The sequence below is a fragment of the Citrus sinensis genome, chromosome 8 (assembly GCF_022201045.2).
Source record: "Citrus sinensis cultivar Valencia sweet orange chromosome 8, DVS_A1.0, whole genome shotgun sequence".
NCBI lineage: Eukaryota > Viridiplantae > Streptophyta > Magnoliopsida > Sapindales > Rutaceae > Citrus > Citrus sinensis.
Genome location: NC_068563.1, coordinates 23321861 through 23336626, shown reverse-complemented (window position 1 = coordinate 23336626; position 14766 = coordinate 23321861). Strand labels below are relative to the sequence as shown.

At 33.8% G+C, this 14766-nt stretch overlaps 2 protein-coding genes across 2 annotated transcripts; one reads left to right on the top strand and one right to left on the bottom strand.

Moving 5' to 3' along the window:
- Nucleotides 1-2462: 2462 nt before the first annotated feature.
- On the bottom strand, nt 2463-5483 carry LOC102631349 (probable RNA 3'-terminal phosphate cyclase-like protein). The gene is made up of 6 exons (XM_006494828.4): nt 5154-5483; nt 4892-5041; nt 4499-4677; nt 4160-4335; nt 3796-4009; nt 2463-3112 (listed from the first exon to the last, which is right to left on the bottom strand). Exons 1-6 carry the CDS (start codon nt 5359-5361, stop codon nt 2903-2905), a joined length of 1137 nt encoding a protein of 378 aa, XP_006494891.1. The 5' UTR covers nt 5362-5483; the 3' UTR covers nt 2463-2902.
- Nucleotides 5484-13028: 7545 nt separating this feature from the next.
- LOC102631041 (E3 ubiquitin-protein ligase PUB23-like) lies at nt 13029-14554 on the top strand. The gene has a single exon (XM_006494827.4). The coding sequence runs from the start codon at nt 13173-13175 to the stop codon at nt 14388-14390; it is 1218 nt and encodes a 405-aa protein (XP_006494890.1). The 5' UTR covers nt 13029-13172; the 3' UTR covers nt 14391-14554.
- The last annotated feature ends 212 nt before the right edge of the window (nt 14555-14766 follow it).

Genomic DNA, 14766 nt, shown 5'->3' with positions numbered 1-14766 from the left:
ACAAAGTGGTTCACCAACAACCATTTCATTTTTGGCTGAGCAATCTGCCATCTAATACCTTTCAGAAGCATTAATCCTCCCAAGCAATTCAATGGGGAATCTTCCCAAAGGCATAGCGCTTGACATACTTTCAAAACTACCCATAACATCCCTAACACAAATCAAATGCCTATCCAAAAGTTGGCGAGCATTGCATTAGCCCTGGACCCCCGACTGCCAAGCTTACACCAAGGGCGAGCAAACGCAGAGAATCCAGGCCTCATCCTTCACTGTGACTTTCCAAGTTCAAACGAACTGTACTCCGTAAACCTTGAACAGTATAACAACCAGATCACGAGCATCAATGCAAGACTCAAGTCTAGTATATCTGAATACCACATTGTTGGTTCATCCAACGGCATGTTATGCATAGCCAGTGCACTTCATTCCAAGCCCATATTTGCATGCAACCCATTTGGACGAGATTTCATAGAATTGCGTGAGCCATTTAATTATCCAGACCAAAAGGTTGCCCTAGGGTTTTGTTACCATCCGACAACTGAAGAATGTAAACTGGTGTGGATAGCATTTTTCTTAAAACATTATCGCACAACACGCTCTAGAGTCTGGTCTTGGCGATGATGCATGGAGAAGTTTAGGCCGACCTTTAATCCCTTGGAGAGTTAATCCTGGGCCATCTCAGGCATTGTTAAACGGTGCTTTACATTGGTTGAGTAAGTGTCATAATCAGTTTCCTTCTCGTGCATCTCCTTGTTCACGGATTTTATCATTTGATTTAGCAGAAGAGAAATTGAAAGAGATTGGACGTCCCTCTTGTGGTAGCCTTGATTGTTGTCGCTTTCATTTGGTTGTCTTGCGAGGGTGCCTTTCTGCGGTTCATTGTTCAGATGATGAAGGAATACATTATGGAGGAGTCATGGAGCAAAGAGTGTGTCATCAGGACTTATTTGACAATAAGCATAAGAGAAAAATCAAGACAATTCTCAGAAATGTTGAATATTTTGGGTAGAACAATTAAGGCTGGGTGCAGTTTGAAGAATGGAGAGATTTTATTGAAGAATGAGAATGGAGCCTTAGTTTTATACAATCCAGAGAGTAAGGAGTTGAAGGACGTGGTGATTCCTGGGGGGCAAAAATCTTTTCGGACGATTGCCCATGTTGAAAGTCTCTTCACAGTTAAGGAAATTCAGGGATGCCAAAATGAATCATTCAAATTAAGGCGATAGCATGATTTCAACCCCCCAAGTTTTTTGTTTTGTTAACAAGAATTTCCCCATCAAAATGGTACACGAGCAAAATTCGAACTTATTTTTTCTATTTGAATCTAACAGTCTTCTTGTAACTGCCCAAAAAAAATTTACTAGTTAAACTTCACATTCTAATCCTTCTTGTCTAATAATATATGAGTATCAATTTGATGTTTCTCATGTCTCAACTTTGTATTTCTCGAATTTTAAATATAGGAAAAAATTCAAATGTACACATCCAAAACTCTTTGTCAAACCTGGTAACTTTGAAAGTCCTTGGCCAGAGTAGGAAACATTTCGACCAATTAAGGCTGTCTTGTTTAGCTTCACTGCACCAGTTAAACTTTTTCTTTTCTGCATTCGAAAAAAAAGGGGGGGTACCATTTTCCTCCTGAACTCATTGATAAGGTCATAAAGATCACTCTCCACTGTTCGTAATAATTATGCGATCACTTTTCTTCAAAGAAAAGCATAAGACCAGCATACAATCAACAATAACCACAATTTGACAGCATTTATGTTGTATTTACTTGTTGGAGTGGGAGTGAGGAGGGTGGATTCCTCCCACTCCAGCGTTTACTTACTTAAAATGAGGAGAGATTGGGAGTCCCACTCCGTGGACCCCACCCATTTTTGGAGTGAGGAGTGGGAGTGGGACTCCCATTGGGGGAGGTGGGAGTGGGAATCCACTCCCACCTCTCCCATTTCTACCTTTTTTATTTTATTTTATGTTTTATAATTAATAAAATAAAATAAATAATATTATATTTAACTAAATAATAATTTACATTGATTCTAAGTTAAAATTATTTTAAAATAATATTATTATATTAATAGAGAATTAATAAATATAATATTATTATATTTATTTTAAAAATAATAGTACTATATTTATTTAATATTAATAATAATAAATACTTTATTATAATAAAATATTAATTTTGTACTAAATAATATTATATTATTATTTTATATAATAATAAATTTAATATAATTATATTAAATAAAATAACATTTCATTTTATATTAAAATTAAAATTAATAATTTATTGTTCATAATTAAGAATATTAATAATTATAATAAATTTACAAATATAATAAAATAAATATTATTCATTAAATATTTTTTTATTAGTTTTGTAATTAAAAACTATAATTCTTTAAATAAAGATAAAATTATAATTTGAAACTATTTACTCCCAATCCAAGACAAAGTAAACACATAAATTGGATTCTGATCTCCATTCCATGCTTCTATTCCAGTGTAAGTAAACAATCTACTCTCACTCCCACTCCACACTCCCAATCCTAAGATTCTCACTCCTCAGTATTCCCAATCCAATCCAAAAAGTAAACGCTACCTTAGAAAAGTTGGGTAAGAATGTTCAATTCCTCAAAGCTGTTTTGTAAAATTATGAAAGACGACTACATTTAATAATCATTTGCAAGTACATTGTTGAAAAAGGCCTCTCATCTCCTTTGCAATAATAATGTACCCTAACCAACAAATTCTGTAATCCAGAACTTTTGTCTCTATTTACCCAGCTGACAAAACTGCATCAAAATTTCAAGACAACGGGGCTTTGGAAACCATAAGAGTATCATCCCTTCCCAGTTGAAGCAGGGCAGCCCTGAGGTATGTCTATTGTAAATAATCATGAAAGCTTTCTAGATAGGTTCTTATATCCACATCCCACACATCTAAGGATGACAGTTCCTGTTGATGGATCTGGCATAATGTCAAATCTAATATCCAGAAAATCGAAGATGTTTCTAAGCGTTTCAATTCCGTATGGTGAAAGCTTTCCAACACGAACCTTTGAGACATCTGGTTCACTTAATGCACAAAGCAAAAACAACAAACCCTGCAAACCAAACATAAAAGCTATCAATAATAAAAATAAATGGGAGGAATAAGAAACTGATTAACAGCCATTGTCACCCCAAACTAAGGAAAAAAACCACAAGCAAAGAATGAAAAATGAAAAAGCTTTGTTCGGTACTATCATTAGAGAAAGAGATGCTCCCACAGAGATATCTGTGTTGGCCCCAGTAATAGGAAGCGTTATGAAGAGAAGGGAAAGTCATTATGTGCATTCTTCAATAAAACTGCTTAAACAATTTCTTTCCCGGATTCTACATAGATCATATAGTTTTTAGAAGTACTAAATAAATTAAATTTAGTGACCCCTCCAGAGATGTCACAGAGATAACATCAGCAGAAACAATTTTGCCGATTGTCAAGTTTTGGGGCAAGAAACAATATAAGCAAAGTTAGTAAAAAATACACTATATTTACCGCATGGTTTCAATCAAACAAAGACGGGGGAGGAAGGAAGGAAGTTGGGAATATAATCCACCGTTACAGATGATAAATTGTGAGGCTAATGTTCAAAGCATGTTCAAAAATCTTAAACTGTATAATTTCAATCAATAAGCAAATCACAGAGGGGGGAAATAAAGCCATCAGATTGTTTAGTTAAAAGTATAATAAAGATGAAAGCTGAAATGGCTAGACCTAAGTAGTTTGATGACTTAAAACACAAACCTGGTGTGTTGAATCCACAACTCCTCCTTTCGCAATCTCTTCAAGAAGACATGAAGCAATTTGCTCACCAACATTATCTGGTGGCATCAGCTCTCTCTTCTCGTCATATTCAATTTCATCCACTTCACCTCGTGCATAAGAAACTGCAGTGTCAACCGAAATGAAACAACCAGATGTAGTTTCTGCAACGAGTGAAATTCCATAGCCAGGAGACCTGCCATCAAATTGTTCCTCTTAATTTTTTTTTAAAAAAAAATTGTGCCTAGAATACAGAAAAAATAAAGTGGACAGCAATTCACCATTTATTTTCAAATATATCTACAAAAAGAAAATAAAAGATATCTACAGCAATTAAAGACCATACTTTCCAGCTTGTGGACCAGCTCTATGATCAGTAAAGATGTGAACATCGGGAAGCAGGCGATTAAAGATTCCACGAGCAGCATGAATCATACTATTTTCAAACTGAGAAGACACTCTGGTTGAAAAGGAAACACCTCTAATCCTCTTAACCATTCCCTCATCGAGCCAGCGAACTGCCTGCAAATCAAAAACATAAGAAACAACATAGAAAATAAATGAGCTACCATTACATCCTTTTATTCATATTATTTTCCAAATTTGTAGCTAGTTTCTGCTTTTCAATATCTCTTGCTTCTTTCATTTATCTTTCAAAGTTTCAAACGCAAAACCAAAGACTCACCATTAACCTATCGACAATTGGGATTGTCAAAATAACTTCACCTCCACCATCAGGTGGCGAACCACGACTCTCTATCTTCAATTCCAATCCTTCAGAAGGAACTCCAAACCTCTTTAACAAGGGTAAGGTAGTAGAACGGAAAGTATCCACACTTGGATCCTTAGGATCATTTGTAATTCCTAAAACAAAGACAAATCAAATGCTTTGAATATAGACACAAAACAGGACATGATCTAATTAGGTGCAGTGTCAAGACCAACGGCAATGCTTCCAAAACAGTTTCTTTTTGTCTCTGAAATGTGAAGATATGACTCAAAACAACAAAACTTTAATCAATCTAAATAGCTACAAATAGCAAAATATCACAAGGCACAGGCCACAAGAAGTAACTACCTCTTAGCCTTATGCTAATGGGTTTCTTAGCAAACAATCCAACAAGAATCAGTGGCTCCAAGAAATACCCAATAGACCGGCTAACGCCGCAGTCATGCACTAAGTTCCTTCCTCCCATCACTATTCCCGGCTTGTACTCCAATTCCGTGCCTGCCCCATTCACACGTTTAATAAGTGAGCAGAAATTTTATTATTAAAAAGTTAAGAAACCCAAAAGCGCAAATTTTCAAAGAGAAAATAAAAATAATAATAAAAAATTCACCAGTTTCGTTAATTTCGACGACGCAGTCATCGCAGATTCTTTCGAGGAGGCGAAGAAGGGAAATCTCGTGGGGACGGAGACCGGGCATCGTGTCGTCGGCGCGGATGTCGTCTATGAGAACAGGAGTGGAGGCGAGCGTAGACAATACCAGTCTCTGCCTCAGGCTCTGGCTTCCCTTCAGTCTCTTGTACGATGTCTTCTTCCCCATTTTGCTTTGCTCGATTGCCAAAAGCAGTTTCTTTGCTAAACCCTAAACCCGTGAACTTAGCCGAAAGAATGACCACGGAGAGCGTCGTTCTTTCACCATTCAATTAGTTCGGATTTGGGTTGGGAATTGGATCAATTTGGGTTTTAAAAACCAAACAAGCAAGCCCAAGAAACAAAAATTCCGGGTTCAGGCCGAGTTTCATAAGCCTGTGTCGGATCTGACTCCGGCTACTATGTTGTTTAATCAAATACATTAAATAATATCCGAAATTATAAATTTATAGAAATAATATACAACAGTAATATCAACTTAATAATAAAAATTAAAAATAAACAATAGGAAAAGTTAAGGATCATTGTGGTCTTTATAAATACAGCGTACAAATTATGATATGTAATTAGATAATGGTGTCGACACCACTTAAGACTTTCTCTTTATTACTTATGCTTCTTTTATGTGTTTTTATTTATATAATGATTTTGTTGTATTAAAAGTAAAATTAACCATGGAGGGATTTTACAATTGTATCGGCATTTGTTTTGCTCTCTCCCTCTTTTGAGTTTTATATATCCTCACTCCAAAAAACCCTGTTACTGAAGCATAGACAACAGTCTTTATCAATTCACGTTGCCCACCAAGCAATTAAATTAAACAAATTACAGAATCTCATTGTATTACTCAGCCGTAGATTATAAACATTACCTAGTTTCGGCAATATATGTGACCTTGAATTTTTTGCCTTATTTAGTTAAAGTAAACAAGCAGATGCATTAGGCATGCAAGAACATCACATCAAATTAGTAAACATAAATCTTGAATAATTCTTGTACAAAGCTGACTTCTGAGAAACTCTTCACATAAACTAAGTTATTAGCAGCTAAAAAAGGGATTAGGTGCAATAAGCTCACAAGATTAATTAGTATTTAATTGCAATTAATCATATATACTTGTATTGCAGTATGTCCTGGACTGTGAAGAGACTTTGAGCATGGGCAATCGTCCGAAAATGATTGGGCTGCCCAAGAATGAGTAGATCCTTAAAAATCCTCGGTCTCAGGATTTCACAAACCAAAGCTTCTCTCTCATACTCCAGCAAAATTTCTCCATTCTTCAAATTGCACACAGCCTTAATTGATCTGCCTGACCCGAGGCAGAGACTAGTGTCCAATACTTCTGAGTCTTGTCTTGATGATTTTTCTTGCAGGCGACGGGGTAAATATGTTCCAATAACAAAATCCAAACTCCATGATACCTTCACAGCATATTCCTTCATGATCCAAATATCTAATCTTTCATAATCCAAACAATGAACCGCAGAAAGGCACCCTCTTAAAACCACCAAATGATAATAACGGTTATCAAGACTTCCACAACTCGGACGTTCAATTTCTCCAAATTTCTCCTCAGCTAGATCAAATGACAATCCGCGAACATTGACCCGCAGGATACTGATAATTATTATAACGCTTAATCACTCAATGTAAAGCTCCATTTAACAAGAAGGACTCCGATGATGCTCCGGAATCAACTCTATCTGGAACCACAAGCCCTAATCTTTTCCATTCATAATAACTATCGCCACTACTGCCAAAAGTAAGAATTTGAACATCCGATTTCCACGTCCAGCCTCGAGATCGGATTTTGCATTGAGTTATGTCATCACAAAATGTTAATCTAACCGCTTTATATTCCTCTAACCTTGGGTGGTAACCAAACCGTAGGGCTACCTCTTGGCCACCAGGATACTTAGCTTAAACGGCTTAGGCAATTCTATCAATTGTCCAACAAATGGATTCCTCACAAATATGTTGCAGAATTGGGATGTAATATCGGATATGCATAACACTCCATTACGAGAACCAACGAACCGGTATCTGGACCAAAGGGTTTTGAGCCTTGGATTGATTCTTGTCGCCTCAGTGCTGTTATATTGTTCAGGTCCGTTGCTAGGGCTAACGAAGCACCGTTCTTCGTGAATCAGAAAATCATTGTAGAGGATGACTGGATGAGGCATGATTACTAGCCTTTGCTCGGGCATTATACATTGCTAGGCAGACGTGGGTGTTGGGGTAAATTTCGCCAACTTTTGCACACCCATTTCATTAGTATTTGGTTAATGTCACAAGTATGTCAAGGGCTACGTAGCGGGGAAGATTTTCCACTAAAGATTGCTCAGATGAGAGAAATGAAATGGTCGTAGTAGTAATTTTTTTTGCTAGGGATTAATTATGCAATTCCTTAAAAATAATCACCCCCACACACGCGTGAAAATTACCAAGGAGCTGTGACGGATGTTACAGCCTCAAAAACAATTTGAGAAAAAAAATAGCTAAAATTGATTAATGGCTTTCCCCAACGTCATGTTTTGATGTAAAAACGACCAGATCAAACGGAATAAATTTGTATGGTTAGCCATATTACCATTGTTTTGATATACATTGAATTTTAAATCTTTACCTTTTTGTTTTAAACAATGTTTGGGTTGGATACAGAATCTCACTTAAAATTTGTGTTTGATTATAATTCAATTAAGATTTTTATGACAAAAATTAAGGGCGAGCCTTTTGACACCCATCAAACTAAGGGTAAAAGCTCATTTAGTCTATGTATTTTAAAATTATAATCCATTTAGTCCATGTATTTTTTAAAATGTCTCGAAACATCCCTGTCATAAAAGTTTTGATATCCATACCGTTACTTTTTATTTATTTTGGCTTATTTTTATAATATTACCCTTTTATAATAATTTTTTTGTTTGGACATTAATAAAAAGAAAATAATTAAATTACCAATTTAACCCTAAAAATAAAATTAAAAAATTTATATTAATTTTTAATTGTCAAAAATTAAATTGTCAAAAACTGTATGCAAACTACCAAGTGTGCAAATGGTGCTTGCAAAAAAAAATATATATTTATTTTATTTTTTAGGGTTAAATTAGTAATTTAATTATTATATTTTTACTAATGTCCAAAAAAAATTATTATAAAGGGTAATATTGTAAAAGTAAGCCAAAAGAAATAAAAAATAATTGTAGGGGTATCAATACTTTAACGATAGGGATGTTTCGAGGTATTTTTAAAAATACAAGTACTAAATGAATATTAATTTTAAAATACAGGGACTAAATGAGTTTTTACCCATCAAACTAATTTATTAAACAAATATACAAATAAACCTATACACCCGATATACTCTTTTTGAGGAAAATTATTATGAAACCAAAATTGTGTCTCAAAACTTAAATTTTTCGTACTTTTTATAGCTAAAAGAGAGCACAGGGATAATAATGTCCGTAAGTACGATGGTAGGCTATCCAAGCCAATTAACAGGGGTAAGCTTATGTTACATTTTGTGTAAGTAACAACAACAACGTCATCAATTGACCAACATAAGAGCAACACGTGGCGATAAGGAGCAATATTAAAAACACGTTGAAACCGATTGGAACCAGTTGCAAAAAGTGTTAAAAGTAAAAGTCAAGGACTCATTCCTTAGAATAGCTGGTTGAATATTAGCGGCATATCATGAAAATTTCAAAAACAAAATTTAATTTTGAAATTTAATTTTTTCCATCATGATTGAAATGTGGCTGTCAAACTTTTGGAATCCATTTTCTCTTGCTCCGTTTATTGAAGGAAGCAAAATCTCCCCTCTCTAACATTATCAACGAAATATTCATAGTTTTATATTGGAATTTATTAGTTAAAGGCTGAAAAAAAACAAGAGATCATTTCTAGGTCTGTATGTTACTATTGATTATTAAAATGAGGAGGAGATGCAGTTTGAGAAACTATGAAGGTTTTTGAAAATTGTCAATTTGTTTCTTTAGCCTTAAATCATACGTTTCACTCCAACTTTCGATTACAGCCTTAAACCTTACACTTCACTCCGGCTTTTGTTAGGGTTGATTTTAGGAATTTTTTCAAATAAAGGCATTAAAATAATAAGGAACCAGTCATAGTAATGAATCATGTGTGTGGAATTATTTAGTCGAGACAACTTGCGAAGATGAGGTTTCAAATTTTACCATATTCAGTGATATTCAGGTGGCTTTAGCTTCGGTTTTAGTGAGCAGCTATGTGTTAGGTTTCTAAATTTAAGTGAACTTGCAAAATTGAAAGCGGAACCTTATAATATCGTTTGGTGCTACTGTTATTTTCCCTTCTTTCAAACCCTAATTACTCCTCATTTTTCCCTCTCCTATTTTTCATACCCAAAAGATGCGCTCATCACTTTCCTTCTCCCTCTATCAATTTCATTACCCATTACCCCGTTAACAGCAATTTTCCAGAACCGTTTCGGGAGGTTGCCCATATTTGCTTTATAATAATCGTTTGACCATTGCACGTGTACCTCATTATATGTTAAATTTCTTGACATCCGTTGGATTTGAAAAATTACAAATCCAACGGTCCATATCATCGGAATGTTTGCTGCAACAAATGTAACATAGGCGCTGCCAATTAACAGACATCCACAAACTTTTTTTTTTTAATTTTTAAATAAATTAGTAATAAATTTCTGGACTACCCTGCAAATTTTCCTATTATGATATACATTTGAAAATGAGAGAAAGTGAGAAAGTCTCTATAATGAAACAATCAAAGTCAAATATGTTGGATGCATTTGCAAGTTGTTATATTAATTATACATGGAAATATTAATTTTAGTTGCTTTCAATTTGTTTTCTAGTTTTTGGCATACATATAGAGTCACACTTTGCAGTATATCAAACTCAATGCAGCTAAAAACAAATATGAAGCATAAAATAATAATCCAAGAAAAATTAAAGGTCCAAATAAAATATACTCCACGGACAACATAACATATATGTTACTTGATATTTTAATTTGGTCATATTATTATTTTCAAAGTTTACTCTCACCTTATGATTATATTATATGAATGTAAATCTATTAATACAGAAAGGCCACGAAAATTTAAATTATTATGAATGAAATAGTCCTACTAAAATTTAAAAATGTCTTATTCTCCATCATATAATCTTTAATTTGAAGAGAATACTTGCAGAGAAAATTTCAATATTCGCCATTGTATTAAATAAAAGTTTAATTAGACAGTTTTATTTTGACTGGAATTGAAGCTTTACAAAAGAACTTAGAGAGCGGTGCAATACAATACGTGTCGTGCACTCACTGGGTACCCAAAGTCAAAGTCAAGATCATATGCCATAATTGCCGCTCGCATTATGGCCTGCATATCAAATCATACTCATACTCACGACGATGATGATCAGAAATGATTCATATCCCATATTTGAACTATCTTATTTAGCAGCTGTTGTAATTGAAATATTAAATAAATTAAGAGATTCTTTCTATCATTTAAAAAAAAATAAAAAAAATTATAGAGGTGATCTTTTAATTTATTGTGAAGAACGAAGAATACCAAAACCCTTAATTTACCACAAGAATCATTTATTAATTGATTAATGGAACTTAAATTCCTAAAATATTGCCAATAACTTTTTAGTTAAGTTGTTCAGCACCTCTTCCCATTATTTATGAAGTAAATGATTCGAATTTTTTATAATAGTGAGAGCACAATTTTTTTTTAAAAAAATATTATATGTAAAATACAATAAAATGGAGGGTTTGAATTTCCCTACAATTATAATACTAACAAAGCTTAGGCCTGGTGGTAACGGGTGCCTAAATAATTTTGTATCCTTATTATTATTCTAAACTAATTTAGAAAAATTACAAGATTAATTAGGTATAAGACATTATCCCTGTATCACACAATAACATTTTCTCTTTTATTTAAATTAGAAAAAGATTAAAAGAAACTTCTAGATAATGTAAACATGAGTTGTTATCCAATGAATGTCAAATTTTGAATTTTTTTAATAAGACAATATTGTTGACAGTTAATATAGCATGATCATTACACCTAAGATTAAAGCTTTTTTTTTTGACAAATTTTGTATTAAAATGACAATAATACCACACGAATACATGCAAATTTTCTGTGATCGAGTTGAAACAATTAAAATGAAACGATCAGTAATTTTTTCATGTTAACTTATAAATTATTTGTGTCATATATATTCGAGTCAAAAGACCTCAAGCTGTGAACCCGTTTATGACACGAATAATTAATTGTGTCCCTTCAATTTATTTATTAACCAATTTAATGATATTAGACATATTTATATGTTTTATATATGTTTTTTTTTTTTTAATTTTAGACATGTTAAACAAATCAACGCGGTTAAACGTGTTAATTTATAAACTGGGATGTATTACTAATTGCCATGGACACCTAAGTAAGAGTCAATTAATCACTTCGTTTATTTATCTTTGATAAAGATTGACAATTAACTTCACCTAAAATATCAATCTTAATAAACGAAAAAATAAAAATCCAGCACGTCTAATTAAATGTTAAGAGTATATCAAATGCAAACATAATTTGAAAATGATTTTTTTAAGATATATAACCTTTTATTTCAATAAAGTATTCTTCTAGAAGAGCAATATTTTAGTACAGGAGAAAGCTTGACCTGCTGGCCGCTTCTATTTCTTATCTTATCTTATACTTTTATTTGGACTTGGACTCCAAATGTAATTTGTTCGTATCCTTCGTCTCCATTAAGAAAGATGCTTAAAATTCATATACAATTACATTACTTGACTCCAAATGTAATTTGTTCGTATCCTTCGTCTATACATATTACATTAATTATTTAAAAAAACAAAGAAATTATTATTATTTTTTTCTCTTTTGGAAACATAGATTATATGAATGAAAATTCTGGCTTACTTTGAAAGTCTTTTATATAAGTACACATTAGATAATATTTCTCAATAGAGATTTTACCTTGAACAATTATAACAAATTATTATTATTTTTAAATAAAGACAATTAGGCTTGTTATGTACAAACATATTTTTAATATTTATTGACGAACTTATTTTGAAATTTTTTCTTACCTAATTACATACATATTTTCACATGTAAGCAACTTTTTTTTAATGCAGTTTATTTATTTTTAATGAAATAGATTAATTAAGTCTTATAATATCGCAGCATTGTATGACAATATTGTTGACAGTTAATATAGCATGATCATTAATTACAAGATTAAAACTTTGTAATCTTTGACAAATTTTGTATTAATCATAAATCCAAACTAATTACGTACTCTGTTTAATTTTGAAAGCAGTAACAACTTATTTTGATCGACTAATGTCCATCAACGGTTATGAACTTTCTTTCGTATGACAACTAAATGATTTTATTTTTATAAAGTATGTATGGTTTAACATTTTTAGTCAACAGAAGCACTGAAACATTCACCGCATGAAAGTTTCGAGTCAATTCTACAGATGGTTTGATTTTGGCTGCTGCCCGCGTACAAATGGTTCGTGTTTTTTTCTCACATCGCACAGGAATTAAATTTGTTCCGCGCCGCCCACAGCATTTACCACGTTACATTAAGTGGGTCCACTCGCGTCATTTTCAGCCAAGTAGTTCTCGCCAAGTGGCAGTCAACGGTCAATGAAAGAAAAGCACAGACGTGATTTACATGGTTATTTTATGGTGTGTTGACCACCGCCCTAGAACGGCTGGCCAGTCCATTCTCAAAGTACGACCGGTAAAAGTATACATGAATTATCATACAACTTAACATGGAAATCAGATTTAATTCATGCGTAGAATTTTCTTTGTCGCGTTCATTGTCTTTCTTTCCGTTATTTTCCCATAAATAAGCAGCCACTTTCATTTCTCCTAGCTGATACAACACCGCATCTCATAAAATTAATTGAATCATCGACATAAACATGGACGAAATTGAGGTGCCGCAATATTTCATCTGTCCCATATCGTTGCAGATAATGAAAGATCCTGTGACAGCCATCACCGGCATATCATACGATCGAGAAAGCATCGAGAAATGGCTAAAGACGGCGAAGGACACGACGTGCCCGGTGACAAAGCAGCCTTTGCCTAGAGACTCTGGGTTGACATCAAATCATACGCTGCGTCGTTTGATCCAAGCTTGGTGTACACATAACGGAATAGACAGAATCCCTACCCCGAAATCTGCTCTAAACAAGGATCAGGTGCGTAAACTCGTTCGCGATCTTGATTCTGGTCATTTGCGTATTAGTACTCTGAAGAAAATGGAAGCCCTAGCTATGGAGAATGAGAGGAATAGGAAGAGCTTGGAGGAAGCATTTGTCGTTCGGGCTTTGGTTTTGTTGATTATAACAAGTTACAAGGGCAACAAAACAACCGGCCTCGAAGAAGCTTTAAGGATTCTTTCTCTTGTTTGGTCTCCATCAAATGAAAACAAGGCTCTTGTTGATCATCACAATCAAGATTTGATCGGCGCGTTGATGTGGGTTTTACAATGGGAGACTAATGACCGTCACGTCGCAGTGAAGACCAGCGCAATGATAGTCTTGAAAATGGTTTTAGAACTTGCAAGCAAAGGCCTATTGGAGAGCACACTAAATCTTGATTTTTTCAAGGAAATGGTAAAATTATTGAAAGAAAATATCTCACAACAAGCTACCAAATCGGGGTTGCATGTTTTGCTACAAGCATGTCCCATGGGGAGCAACAGAGTGAAAATTACTGAAGCCAATGCAGTTTTTGAACTCATTGAACTTGAATTATCGAAGCCCGAAAAGAGCACCACAGAGCTTATCTTTAACCTCTTAGCTCAACTGTGTTCATGCGCAGATGGGAGATTGAAGTTTCGAGAACATGCAGGAGCCATTGCCATGGTGACTAAAAGACTCCTTAGGGTTTCCCCAGCAACAAATGACCGAGCGGTTCATATTTTGTCATCGATATCGAAATTTTCAGCAACATATGAAGTTGTTTTGGAGATGTTGAGCGTGGGGGCAGTGTCAAAGCTTTGCATGGTGACTCAAGCAGATTGTGAAAAGTACTTGAAAGATAGAGCAAAAGAGATCCTCAGATTGCACTCTAATGTTTGGAATAATTCTCCTTGCATTCAAGTGTATCTTTTAACCAGGTACCAAGGATAACAAGTTAAATAATAACTTGATGTATATTTTTTACTTGATTTTGTTGGAAACTTTCATGCTTTTTGCTGTAATTTTAATAGTAGTAGGTAAGAGCTGACTTTATTCAATAATGTATAGAAGATGAAGAACACGTGAAAGAAACTCTGAAAAGTGAGAATTGATAATGTTTGGAAGGTTCGAATTAAAAAAAAAAAAAAAGCACACATCCGTCCACAATTGCAACCTATATAATTTTACATAGAGGTGTTTCTCCATTTAGTATTATTGAAAACTTTAATAAATCGCTTTTAATTAGGTTTAACCTTATATGGCAGTTTGCAATACATAATTATTCATATATAAGTCAAACATTAAATTAAGGATCCAACAACACTGG

Bases quoted from the DNA above. Each gene is read 5' to 3' on its own strand.
- LOC102631349 (XM_006494828.4), bottom strand. From the start codon at position 5,361: ATGGGGAAGAAGACATCGTACAAGAGACTGAAGGGAAGCCAGAGCCTG. The intron at 5,042-5,153 runs GTGAATTTTTTA...TGAATGGGGCAG, and splicing joins CGTCGAAATTAACGAAACTG to GCACGGAATTGGAGTACAAG. The intron at 4,678-4,891 runs GTAGTTACTTCT...TCTTTGTTTTAG, and splicing joins CATTAGCATAAGGCTAAGAG to GAATTACAAATGATCCTAAG.
- LOC102631041 (XM_006494827.4), top strand. From the start codon at position 13,173: ATGGACGAAATTGAGGTGCCGCAATATTTCATCTGTCCCATATCGTTG.